Raw genomic sequence first — 13,077 nt, forward strand, 5'->3', positions numbered from 1 at the left:
CCAGGAATAAAGCAACAGCTTTCACAGGGGACAGCAGGGAACAGCCACCAGAGCACCATGCAAATGCTTTATCTCCCCACCATTGATGTCGGGGAGATAAACAATCTAGGCACAATAGTCCCCACCTCAGGTGAACAAACATACACAGAAAACATGTCTTTAAGAGCAAGGCTCACAGACCCACCCAGAATAACAAATACTCTAAATCCTATCCTAAGACGTGGCTGTGGTCCTTTGCAAAGTTGGTGGCAAGGGCTGGATGAACATAATTTCCCATTATAAAATAGCCCTACAGGTTATCAAAGGCCTCACCATTAAATGCTGCTGAGAATAGCTGCTACACCAGCAAAAAATGCAACATGTGATGGAAGTGCTGCTTGAATAAATCTCAGCAACCAGAAATCGCTCGGACTGCATTCCAGTCCATAATTATTTCACCACCATGACACTCTGGGCAGTGATGAGCCATATGCAAATCAATCTTGGCCCTGCTGCAATAGGAACAATCCAGTACGAGCTGCCAATCAGGCCCCCTACAAATTGGGAACAAAAGCAATCCCAGACTGGTTTTGGCCTATTTAGGCCTCATCAGTCAGGTAGAGCTCAAATCTAGTGAGGACGGGACCCATGTCTGGACATACTAGTTGCACCTAGGGAATCTACTGCAGCAAAGAACAAAATGATGTGTTGGAAGGAATGCTTGAATTAATCTCAGACAATGGCAATTGCTTGGGATCCATTTCAGTCCACTGCCCCCACACCCTCCATCCCCCATGCCCCTCTAGACAGTGACAAGGCATATTACTAATCAGCCTTGGTCTTGCTCGAATATTAACAGTCAAGTCCGAACTGTCAGGAAGGGGTAAGACCGATTGAATATGGCAGGTCTCATCCTACAGTAGCATAGAAGGGAAACAAGCATTTGCAATGCAATAGGTCTCGCATTTACGAGAGTTTGAGCTATTGGCATTGTAAATGACAATACCTTTTATTTATGTTTTTAAAACAAAAACACAAATAAAAGGCATTGTTATTTGCAATGTCAATAGCTTGAACTATCGCAAATGTCAGAGCTATTGCATTGCAAATGCGTTAGGAGAGAGCTGTCCTACTTTTTCCAGCCAGCAAGAGCAAGCAGGACAAAGGTCTTTGAGAAAATAGTGCTCAGAGGCTGTAATTAAAGCCTACAGAGCAACAACACACGTACACGTAGAAGGGGGTGTCCTCATAGGAGGTTACAAAATGGGAAAAGGTGGTACTAAGGTGGGACTACTAAGCCTATTGACTGATGAAAAGCCACAGTTTACAATGGACAATGACACGGCATTGAAAAAACTGGGCAGGAAGTGGGCGGAGCTTCATGTCCGTACCTTAATACGGCATGCCTCGCAGAGCAGCGCATGCGCTGCACAGGCTTAACCTAAAAAAATGCTAAAATGGGGCCAATTAAGAATTTAAGTTTGTTCCTCAACCGGCTTAAGTAATAAGAGCTTGCACAGTGGCGTAGCAACAGATCCCGCGGTGTAGATGTGCTCCAGGGGGCCCCCTCCTGTACTGAGCACAGGGTGCAGGCACCTGGCCTGAGAGCTCCTCACTGGGTCCAGAGTGTTTGTTGGAAAGGCCTCTATGCACTTTGTAGGGGGTTCCCCTCAAGTTATGTTATGCCATTGAGCGCGCATGAAATAGTCCAATACTGTCCTTGTGTGCCAAGCGTGTCTAACCCTCACCAGGGATGTTAGGGGTGTATTCATTCTTTCAAATTCTAAAGCACCTTTCTTAATTTTTCATTCATCCTTTCTTCAGTCCTTCCATTTTTCGCCGGTGTTTCTAGTTGAGCACATAGCTGGGTTGTGGTTTTGATTTATTTCTTCCTCTCATCCCACAATACCTCGGTTTTGGACGCTGACTGTCCTGCCCCTTCTGCAGTGCTGTCGCTAGGGGTCGCTGTGATGATGAATAAAAGGGTCATCAGAAGTCATACTGATGGCAGCCATTTTGATTTGAGAAGTCAGGAGATCAGGCGTGGGTTGAGGTGTCCCTTTCTGGGAATCCTTTGTGTAGGGTCGGTCAGTTAATTCAGTGGACCTGCAGGTTACAAGTTCGAGCCTGGCAGCATAATGCAGAAGTCAAGACAATGGTTGAACTAAGCTGGTGAATAATAACTTTCAATTTCAGTGTAGGTAGAAAATCACATTAGTGGCATTTTAAATAATAATTGTAAAGTCACTAAATGCCTCGGGCGGGTTATGGGTGTACGGCAAGCTATATGTAGGATAAATCGCGGCTATCGCGCACATTGTCAGGTCTAACGGTGTCCAGAGCGTGGAAGAGCTGCGAAAATGTTTTCCTTGAATGCATGTAAAGGACAGGGTGTTGTCGTATGCTGGTATAACACTACTAAGAAGTTAAAAGAGGCATGCTTCAATCCAGAAAGTCGCCTCTTGCCCATACATCTATCTAAAAAAGTCCCGGGAAGTCCTTTTATTTAATTTTTAAATAGTCTGGTACTCTTGGCTTGGAATTGTTCAGTTTATAGACTTATAAGGCGTGAAAACATCCTTCTTAGAAACAAATAATCTGCTGCTGCTAATATTTCATCTCTAAAGCGTGTGCATTCATTTTTCCTACATATACAGTGTATCAATTGGAGTAAATAAACTGCGCCTGACGTGGAAGCAGAAACATCGGAAGTCGGTCACAAGTTGGATATTTTAAACTGTGCTTCAACATATTTCCGCTCCAGTCTCTGTACGAACTAAAGTCCCGCGTGCATGTGGTGCTGAATGCACGCACAGCTTGGCATCTATGACACATTTCAGACAACTAATACATTAATTTTATGGGTAAAGCGGAAGAATTAAACAAGAGTCGAGAAGGGAGTCGGTCTTAGTGATTTTAAGTGAACTGGTGGGGGTTTCCAGGACAGTCTGTCCTATTTGTAAAAGGGCAGTGATCAGCGGAAACACCTCTCCAGCACTGCTTTTGGTAAACGCACTTAACTAGGAAAAAAACACACGTGCTGTTTATGAAAGAAGGTTAAGTGTATAAGAAAAGTCACTTCTTTCCGCTGGAATGTGTGAAGATTGGAGATCTAAATCATATTTTATACTGTTGAGGCACATCTGTCCATATTCAATAATGGTGTTAAACTGATAAGTTTAGCCATCCCAGAGTGGAAACACGCTGCTGGAAGGAAATGTGAATTGTTATGGCCGAAATCTCTGTACAAACGTAACCGAAACTTACGGCTATTAACATCATTCACCAACAACTTTTACAGCTCTGCGCAAGCCAAGGATGTCGGTTTATTAAAAGACTAACAACCCCCACCATTTTAATGTCATACGAGGCTACCTACACACTCAGGTGATGTGGCCTTACTATGACATCAAATAAAAAGGAACTTCCGTGCACTTTAATCTCGCTGTGGATGGAAGAAAGGAGCAAACAAGCAAATCTGTTAAGTGTTCGATATCTGCTGTTTAACATAAACAACCGCATAAACACGTGGGCATGGCAGCAATCTTGTTTAAGCCAGAATACAGGCCCAGAGATAAAATGCTGACAGTGAGCGCAAGGTTAAAGCGATGGACAAAGGGAAAGTACAGCTGGCTCCCCGATAAAATATCACCCTGGTAGAAAGTGGTGCGAATTACCTCCATCGGCTTCTTTAGAAGACCCAAAGCAAAGGCAAAACAAGACAAGCCCGGCGGAGCGTGGCGCGCGCGCGCTTGGTGGGGGCGGGGGAGCGCATTCCAGGCGGGGGAGCGGACCCTTTGAAGTGCGATGCCAAACGGACTGCATGGCGGCACGATGCGCGTGATTGTGCGCGTGCTTGCCATGCAATCCGCTTTTCGGAGCACTTTTAAATGCCCGTTACTATAGCCTCGCTTTGCAATCGCTTACGCGATAGCAAGGCGAGACCTAAAAAGGTAGTTCGCATATGGCCGAGACTAATGCAAACATTCTATCCACCACTTTGTTTGTGGAACTCAAAAGTCAACCACCTACCCCCCTTGATCAACTGTTAACGCCCACCCAATGATACCAATTGGGTGCACAGATAACCAGTACTGTTTCACAGCAATTATCACAGACCCATTCCAAGGAACAAATATTCGAAATGGTGTCCAAGAACATGGTGTGGTTGTTAGCAAGCTAGTTATAAAGATTTAATTCATCCAGTAAGAATGTAGTCTGTCCATGGGTGGACAACGTATACTGTGCTGGTTAAAGTAAACATGCATCTGTCCCCCCGTGAGGCCAGTGGCCTATTAAACAACAACAGCAAATAATATACCTATAACTATAACAAACTTCCCAAATATACTATAGTAATGTTGAGAAACTTCCTTGCCAATGTTGGCACAGGAGAACAATGGATGAGAAAACAAGGCTGAAATTCAAGTCCAGGGAAGCCCAGACTGTCTACTGTTCTTCGTACTCAAAACAGACTGTTTAGCAAATCCATACCACCCATACCCAACCTTGATGCACGGCCTAGTTTGCAGCATTTCCATTGAGAAAATAAAATTGAGGATTACCACTCAGCCCCAATTCCAGATCTGAATCACTCGAAGCCAAATGCCTAAAGGAGCCATAAACTAGGGCAGGGTAGAGAAATGGAAATCCTCCAGCAGCTTAACCTAGGTCTCTTGAAAAATGTGACTGAGGCACTCTAAGGTAGGCCCCCACCCAAATGAGGGGCTCTCGCTCATCACAATGATGGTGGGAGACAATAAGAAGTGACTATATAGCTCCCATGCACACTCTCAATTCACCGTTCCCTGTTCAAAAAAGCACTGGGCTACCACACGAAGAGAGTGCTTCAGATAAAGTAGCAAAAGAACACACCTGTCTTCCAATCGAAATGAAAGAAGCAATTGCAAGAAGGGCGAAAAATTGGTACTTTCAAGTGTCAGCTTTCAGCTACTGAAGTTGAGAAAAATGGCAGAAGTTACCTAGCTAAAAAAAAAAAATCAAAAAAAAAAAAAATCACCTGATGATTCTTGGATTTAAATTTTTTTTTTTTTGTTTTTTTTACTGTGGGGCTTTAAATGCCCACAAAAATATGTGTTGGGTGTAACATTTCCTTTGACATCTGCTGGGGTCACAAGGGTATAGTTTGTGGTGTAGTGAGCGTCACAGACAACAAGAGAGGAATCAAAGATTCTTTGGGCGATGAACCCTCTGATCACCACTCTTACAACTCACAACAGTAGTGATGTAATCGCCTGCGCTCATGTCAAGTTGCTTTTTTTTGTCACTAGGGCACTACTGTTTTTCTACTGGAAACTGGTGCTATGAAATAGGTCAACACCTGATTAAACGCTGCTTCAGCGTCTTCCTTTTTAACCGGAAATCCTTATTGCTTACTACAGCGACCAGCAGCATACTGAGAAATTAAACATTACTCCACATCTGACTTCTCAAAACAACAGATACTATTCATTTTGCTGTCTTCTACCTTCGTCACTTAAGTTTGTACGGCTAAATGGTTCAAGAAAATATTTTAGAGGCAGTTCTGAGGAAGCAACAGCTTTCCAAATATTTGTACAGAGGGAAATATTTATTTGTATTTCAGGAGGCACGAAGTGGCAGTAAACCTCCAAGGAAAGTAAGTAAACTAAATAGACACTTCATGGTCTAACTGAAAAAACAAACACTTATGTAGGCTCACCTAATCTTTGTACCGCCATCTTGATTGCAGACTGGTAATAACTCCATCAGAACCTTGTAGAAGTATCGTAACGTAAAGTCAATGCCCATCACTGCCACCGTGTGCCCGGAAGAAACAGAAGTACTGGAAAAAACATCGTGGAGACAGGTAAACACAATTTGTATTTTAATTGTTACCTTAATTTAGGATTCCATTAAATATGAATATGATGGAATGGCAGCAACATATTAACAACATGCAAAAAGGTAACAGTCAGTAAGATTCCCAAATGTGTTTTCCAGCCAAGAGACAGCGGACCCTGGAACAATATTTCCCAAAGCTGCATGAAATTGGGTTCTAAACAATACAGGTATTGGTTAAGTACTCAAAGTATTGATTTTCATGAGACTACACAGTTAAAAAAAAAAAAAAAAGTCAGCTTGAACATACAGCACTTAGTGGATGACTTGAGTGTCTAAGTGCTTATTGATTTGACATACTACCAATGTAATTGTAGCCAAGTGGAATTTGATCATGTGATTGAAGGGACATTGCATACAAATCAGTGCAGATGGCAATTAACATGTTGATGGCTTCTACCAGTGAAATACAACCTCATGTCAATAACTAGTGTTGGTTTGTACAAGACAACACGTTGACCAGGTAACCACCACATTACCGACGAGTTCTAATGTGAGATCATCAGATAGGCTCCCAGGATTTCCACTCTGCTATCAGAAGAGGTCTTTAATCATGATACATATGGAAACGTACCATAATGATTTTAATTTAATATTTCCAAGAGCAAATATTCAGAGAATAACTGAAATATTTTGTTTAACACAGTGCAGCAGAGGGTTTTCCTATTCACTTTCCTGGGCCAACAGAATCAATCCAGCTCTTCCTTGAGGCAGAATTGACATTAAGAGCTCACTTTACTCTGAAAACATCTGTGTAGTTATTTTAACAAAATTTGGTATCATATTAGGTGGGAAATTGCATAATTAAACCAAGGGGTGCACATGGGCATCACTGAATCTCGATCCAAGGCGGAATCAATTATTTTATGACGTTAAAGAAATAATTTTCATGAATCAGGCCCATGCAAAATCATACATTGTTTTGGGATTATTTATAATAGATAAGACAGAGAATACAATAAATCCAGGCTTCGTGCAACTGTCACCAGGTCTCCAACTCGCATTGAAATGCAAGGGACTAAGTCATTCCATCATTAAAGAGATTCTGATAGAACAGTCAGGCAATTATTATTGTGAGATGGTGGATGCAGCTGGAAGTATTACACAGCTACTGAAACCAACCCCTTCGATCGACATTTCCAGCTTCCCTAGTCCAAACCCCTAATACCAAGTACCCCTAAAACTGCTTGAAAGGGTCACTTTTGCAAGCGTCTAAATTACTACACACGTTTTTGTGAACTGCTCTGAAGCAGTCACAAACGCCCCTCCACTGACCTATTACTTCACAGGGCCCTTCAGTAGGATGTAATTTATTTGGGGATAATAATGTGTCAAATGATGTTCCCTGACTTACTATCCAGAGGACCCAGATCCTTCTTTTAATAATGTTTTATTGCGCAACACTGGCACTCAGTGCCCCTTTCGCACTACACAAAGCCATACGAAAGGTGCTGCAGAGTCCGGCTTCTGCATAATGTCCCATGACCATTAGCAAATCCAACAGCCTGTTCACACTGAGGGTCTGCCCAGAGTTGGTTTTAAGACCGTTATGCTCACAGAACTGTGTAGAAATTATGGGGTTGCATTTCTGGAAGACTGCACGAATCCTAACGCACTTGAGGTAGCTACTTCCTACATCACACAATTCAAACATACAGTTCACAAACTAACTGCTATAATAGGACTACAATGATGACAACCACCCTGTCTTGTAATCTACAAGTTAAGTGAAACATCAACGCCCTTACAGATCTAGCATAGGAAGATCTTTTGGCTTTAGAGCTGCCGGTCACCTTAATTATCTCCTTTCAGAAATGATAATCCAACATAGCGGGTTACAAACCAGGCTACAGACAGAAGAGTGTGTGGTTGTGTTAAATGCATGTCTAAGGCTCCTCGGTAGAGGGATGGCCCACTCCTTCTGTGTGTTGGATTCACTGCCTGGAAGTGTTTTAGGTACACAAGAAAAGACCTAAAATGTGGTTCCAGCTGGAAGAAAGCGTAGTCGTATCTAGATTCAATGCTTCAGGGAAGTTTTAAAGACTTGCACTGTGAATATGGAGATTTGGTCATCCAGTCTCTTCATCATCAAACACTAGGTAGCCACAATTATAAAGGAAACCAAACTGTATTCTGAAAAACACTTGTTCCGCACCATTAATTGCTTAGATCATAAATTATATACATGCTTAAGCATTACAGCTTTTTCCGTACCATTCGATTGAAATCATGGATCTGTACTGCATCATCTCTTTATCTGGTTTGTAGGTTCAGGTTTTGACAGTGCAGCTGCCAACAAGACCTATTGCTGCCAATATACCTTCAGTGGGCTTTCGCTCCGCCCCTTTCAACCACTGGCTTACTTTGACCAGCCCACTTGTTTTAACTGGCTGCGAATAGGTACAGGAATTGAAACATGCAAGTCCGACAAAAAGTGCAAACCAAACAAAGCTTTAGGTGCCGCGTTAGGCTCACTTTTGTCTTCATTTTTAAACGCTCCTCGTAGTTCTTCTATTTTGCATGGTGAAATTCAGTTATTTAACTTTCGTAGCATCATCCTTTCGCAGAGCTCCAAGCCGCCTTGCCAAGAAGACAGCATCCCCCTATTGCAGTTTATTTAAAACAATTGTTGCAGTGTCTTATGCTCGAATCACCATCCTGCTTGTTCATGCTTTTAAGATCAGAAATATCACATCCAGACCCACGGAAGGGAGAAGAAGCCAAATGTTTCACAACATTTCTTATTATTTGGGTAGAAACGTGTTTTGTGACTGATCAAATAAAGAAAAGCTATTCAGAGACTGAGGCACAATAAAGCCAAACATTCCATTAATCAACAACCGATTTTACCCATGTTTTCTACAACCCTATACGAATTTAAAAAAATCATTCTGCTGACCGTAAGGTCTCAGATGTTTTTATTGGGGAAGGAAGTTTTATAAAGCTCGAACTACAACGGAGGTATCCGAGCACTTTACATGAGCACCAGTTACGTTACAGACGGACACATTCATTTTTGTTGGGCACGGGGAGGTTCAGTGATTTGCCCAGAATCACAGAATGTTGAGCGTCCCTGCCGAGACCCGAACCCAGTTCCCCAGCTCCGAGGTTGACTGCCCTAGCCGTTGAGCCACATTCTCTCCTCATGGTTAAACCAGGATGTGCAGCTGTTGAGAACTGCTTTACTGCCAAGCTAAAGCATTTGTAGTAACACAGAGAAGTATCCTTTATTAGCAGAAAACATGCAAAAGGCACTTCACCATTTTCTTTACAGATTATCAGAATTAAAAGGGTTTCAAAACTGTATGACACAATAGAGTGATATTAAGTCCCTAAAACAATTATTTGCCCATTTCTATGATTTAACTGCTGCTTACACAGATGATGCTCAATATTTCCTAATGTTCATGATGGTGGGAAGAAGCTTTAATTTTTTAATGCAAGATAATTTGAACTTCTTCAGATAGGTAGACATTTCAGCGAGGTCAGCATGCTAGGCTTCTTTGCACGTTTCTCTATGTGGGCAACACTTTGTGAAAGGTTTTTTTAGAAAATTATTTTAGAGATAGTTTTCTTTATATGTGTAGCCGAATTAAATACCAATATTTTATATCAATTTATATCACAATTCTAAATTATTTAGGTCATTTCAACAAAATTATTTAAATAGCATAAAATTTTTTTTTTTTTTTTTTTTTTTACCTTCCGTCAATTGTAACCTTTTTAAATTAAGAGTAACTGTCTACCTGTTTATTCCGGCAATCATCACATGTTTTGATGTATGCTTCTTGTTGGCCTGTAGCAGCCCTTTTTGGCACAATGCCCGCATGCTACAGCAGCTCGCTTTAACGCATAGTAGACTATGATGGGGACTAACTGAAGAGCAAGATACTGATGGGCAAGAGATGAGAAAAAAGGAAAAGAAGAGGACAGAGGGGGGTTGAGTGCATTCATGTTTTCTATTTTTGGGAGTGAATGATAATTTAATCAAACATAGTTTTCTCTGGGGGACCACTAATGAATTATATGAGAAACTCAAATGCCCAACCAAACAATAATTGAAGAAGTGAGATCAATCCTCTTGAAAGAAGCAAGTAAGAAGTAGGAGCTGCAGGGAAAAGATATAGTAAGTCAGCACATAGCACACCTACTGTAAAGTAAATACCCTTAGTAGTTACCGCCTACAATAAACACAGAGAACCATAATGAATTGCTACCACTAGGCCTGGGTCTTTAAACTGTTTTTAGCTCTAGCCGCTGCATCAAAACACAATTTTACCTGGATGAATGGAGGGTGTGACTGAGTGTTACCACATAACCAGCTCCTCCAACATCCAAATAGGGTCCTGTGAAGGTGATTAATCCAGGATTTGCCAGTGCGTGGAGGTACCTAATGACGAAAAATGTCCAATTAGCCATTTACTTCTTTCGTATCAATTCTTTTTCCGATGAGCTGCACGCATGCACAATCAAATATTTCTCTTTATCACATCCACTATGATGTTTCTTAAACGTGGAAGCACATTTTTATAAAACAACTTTGTTGATTAACATAACAAAATATATAAAGGCCTCAATCATCTTCTTAAATATAATGTGTGTTTGTGAATTCCTTGTTTGCTGATTTAGCCAAAGACTGCTCACGCAGGCTTGTTTTTCCTGCCCAAAAAGAAGGTTCAGTATTTATGCCTAGAGATGGGGAATACGCAGAAATTCACATTTTTCTTTTTGAGTATTTCTTGTTGAGAAAATGTTTTTCCCCTTTCTACACCCACCCTCTGTGTACACAGTGTGGCGCACTTCTATCACAATAACTCCAGAATTTTGACCCAAACTGTTTGTGTGTACCCAAGATATTATATGGGGAAAAACCATTGCAAATTGTTGGTGAACTGCAAGGTGGGTGTTCACACTTCCACTGGACATCACTAACAAGTGTAACTACACTGAGGACAGAGACAAGTCGAAGCTACGTTCCACTCTACACTCCCACAATCTACACATGCATAGATACATATTCCAGGAGTCCGTTAAGCTTCGGGTAGAAACAATAACCCATGACATACACGTAAACTAATGCCAAGTAATGTCATGACATGAAGTAAAGAAATAAATAACGTGCTTTAAAGTGCCTGAAGAAACACAGTGACATGGAATCACACTGTTGACAAGCCACATTCAGTCGACTGCTTGCTTAAGCAAGTCATAGTCAGACATTTATTATGAAGGGGATGTGCATGCAGCAGTGGGCCAATCACAGAAAAACCCAACACTCGTAAGGAGCGCAGATAAGAGAGTTGTACAAGATTTTATAGAGTTCATTGGCGTGTAAGGACTTAAAAGTTCTTAACTCTAAACCTTACACTGGGACAATTTGCAGCATGTGCAATATTTGGGCCAGCAAAGCTGGCTGCATGTTATGCCAGCTTTGCTGAAGGCCAGGAAAACAAATGTAAAATAGAACCCTCTTAAATGACCATTGACACAAAGCCACCTTTGCTAGGGTGAAATAAGGAAGCCTTTTTTAATTTAAGATCAAATTTGAAATTAAGTAATTTTTGTATTTTGCCACGCCAATGAACCGTGTTTAAAAACATGTACAATTCCATTAACAAGTATTGAAATCATCAGAGACAAAGGTTTATTGGCAAAAAGTAAGGTGAAATCAACAGAGGACGTTTCTTAAGGGCCAGCATGGCTTTTAAATATTTGGTTTGCAAACAGAATGAGGTAAATAAGAACGGTTTGACAAGATGAGGAGTCTCCTTTACCTGAACCTCAAATGCAATTCTGTGGCATCACATTTTTTTCATAAAGGCTTTAAAGACTTCATGACATCTGGATAATTCCACATACTCACCATGGCCTCCTGGTGGGATCAAATGCTTTGTCCATTAGCGAGCCAGGATAAATCCGGAGCACCCCATTGGGCGTTGCTATGTAACGCCGAACAATGTAGCTGTTCAGGCTACTCATATCCATCTGGGTCATCCATTCATCTGTGACGTGACTGGTAGCCATTACTTCATTCCTGACAGAGAACTGCAAAGCAAAATAGAAACTCAGCAGGGCTCCATTAAGAACAGACATTAAGCTATTGGCAGGGATCCCCAAAGAGCTCACAGAGATAATCCAAACCCAATTACAGAGTATATTATCTCATGCTAAACAATTATGCCAGTCTTTAAGAGAAGAAAAAAACAAAAGAGCGCAAATGCCAATATTTTATTTTGACCTGCAACTCAGGCGTTTGAAGAGATTTACCACTGCTTGCAATTCTGCAGACATTAGTTAGCAACCACTACTCTCCAACTGATAGACAAGTGATGGATACTACTGGGCGAGACTGTTTAATGAATTATACCGAACAAAACAGGAGCTTGAATTGGTCTGATGTCACATACCTTGAGCCCCGGGTTTGCAATAAGCCGCGTGTTATCGCTCAGGTATGCTGTGTAATGCTCCACCATCCGTTTGGTCTCCGGCTGACTCAGGTGTTCATAAGGAGAAGAGAAGCTACCTGCAGACAGCATAACTGTGGGGCTTTCTGAAAAGACCAACACAACCGAACTTGAGTGTGAGACAACAAACAACCTACACACTATGCAGCAAGCATCCAGAACTGTATTTGCCAATTCCTTCAGGCCTGCGCCATACGCATCACAAGATTTACTGTATCCAACTTGAAGGTGGGAGCATCAACAAAGTAACATGACTGACATAACTTTGCATCCTGGTAGTTATGTGATGTAGGTCAACACGTTGGACAGTTGCATTTATGGTGTACCCACACAGTCCAATGTTTCGAAAACGCAAAAACAAGCTTCGGACATGTCTTACCTAGCGTAGCCAGCTGTTTGAAATGCAGGCAGGCACTGGGCTGGCCCAGGAGATCCAGCCGGTGATAGAGAAGCTTGCTGCTGGGTCCGGTGTTCAGGTTCTTGAGCTGCTTCACCGGGACTTCTGGTTGCACCACCACTATACACAGGATGAAAGAGGTGTCTTGTACCTGAAGAAACCAATTCAAAACTAGAGTTGGCACTTTCCGAGAGGTTATTGAGTCAGAAATATGGAACGAAACAGTTTATGACAATGTGGTTAAATTAACTGCAGAAAATGCTAGTTTTATTTAATCTTTAAAACCCATGGACCATTTAACAACAATACTAGGGCAGCAAAAACGTTGAAAGTCACTTATGTACAGGATGGACTCAAGGT

The 13,077-nt window shown here is 41.6% G+C and overlaps 1 protein-coding gene across 1 annotated transcript in view; it reads right to left on the reverse strand.

Moving 5' to 3' along the window:
* Positions 1–13,077, reverse strand: part of CACHD1 (cache domain containing 1) — a 355,333-nt gene that overhangs the window by 35,107 nt on the left and 307,149 nt on the right. Inside the window, exons 13-17 of the mRNA XM_085602381.1 lie at positions 12,700–12,868; positions 12,264–12,406; positions 11,720–11,901; positions 10,139–10,249; positions 5,681–5,803 (exon numbers count right to left, since the gene is read on the reverse strand). Of these exons, the coding sequence (XP_085458507.1) occupies positions 5,681–5,803; positions 10,139–10,249; positions 11,720–11,901; positions 12,264–12,406; positions 12,700–12,868 (728 nt within the window). The remainder of the gene's footprint in view (positions 1–5,680; positions 5,804–10,138; positions 10,250–11,719; positions 11,902–12,263; positions 12,407–12,699; positions 12,869–13,077) is intronic.

Source organism: Triturus cristatus, chromosome 4_2 (genome assembly GCF_964204655.1).
Source record: "Triturus cristatus chromosome 4_2, aTriCri1.1, whole genome shotgun sequence".
In the NCBI taxonomy this organism is placed as follows: Eukaryota; Metazoa; Chordata; class Amphibia; order Caudata; family Salamandridae; genus Triturus; species Triturus cristatus.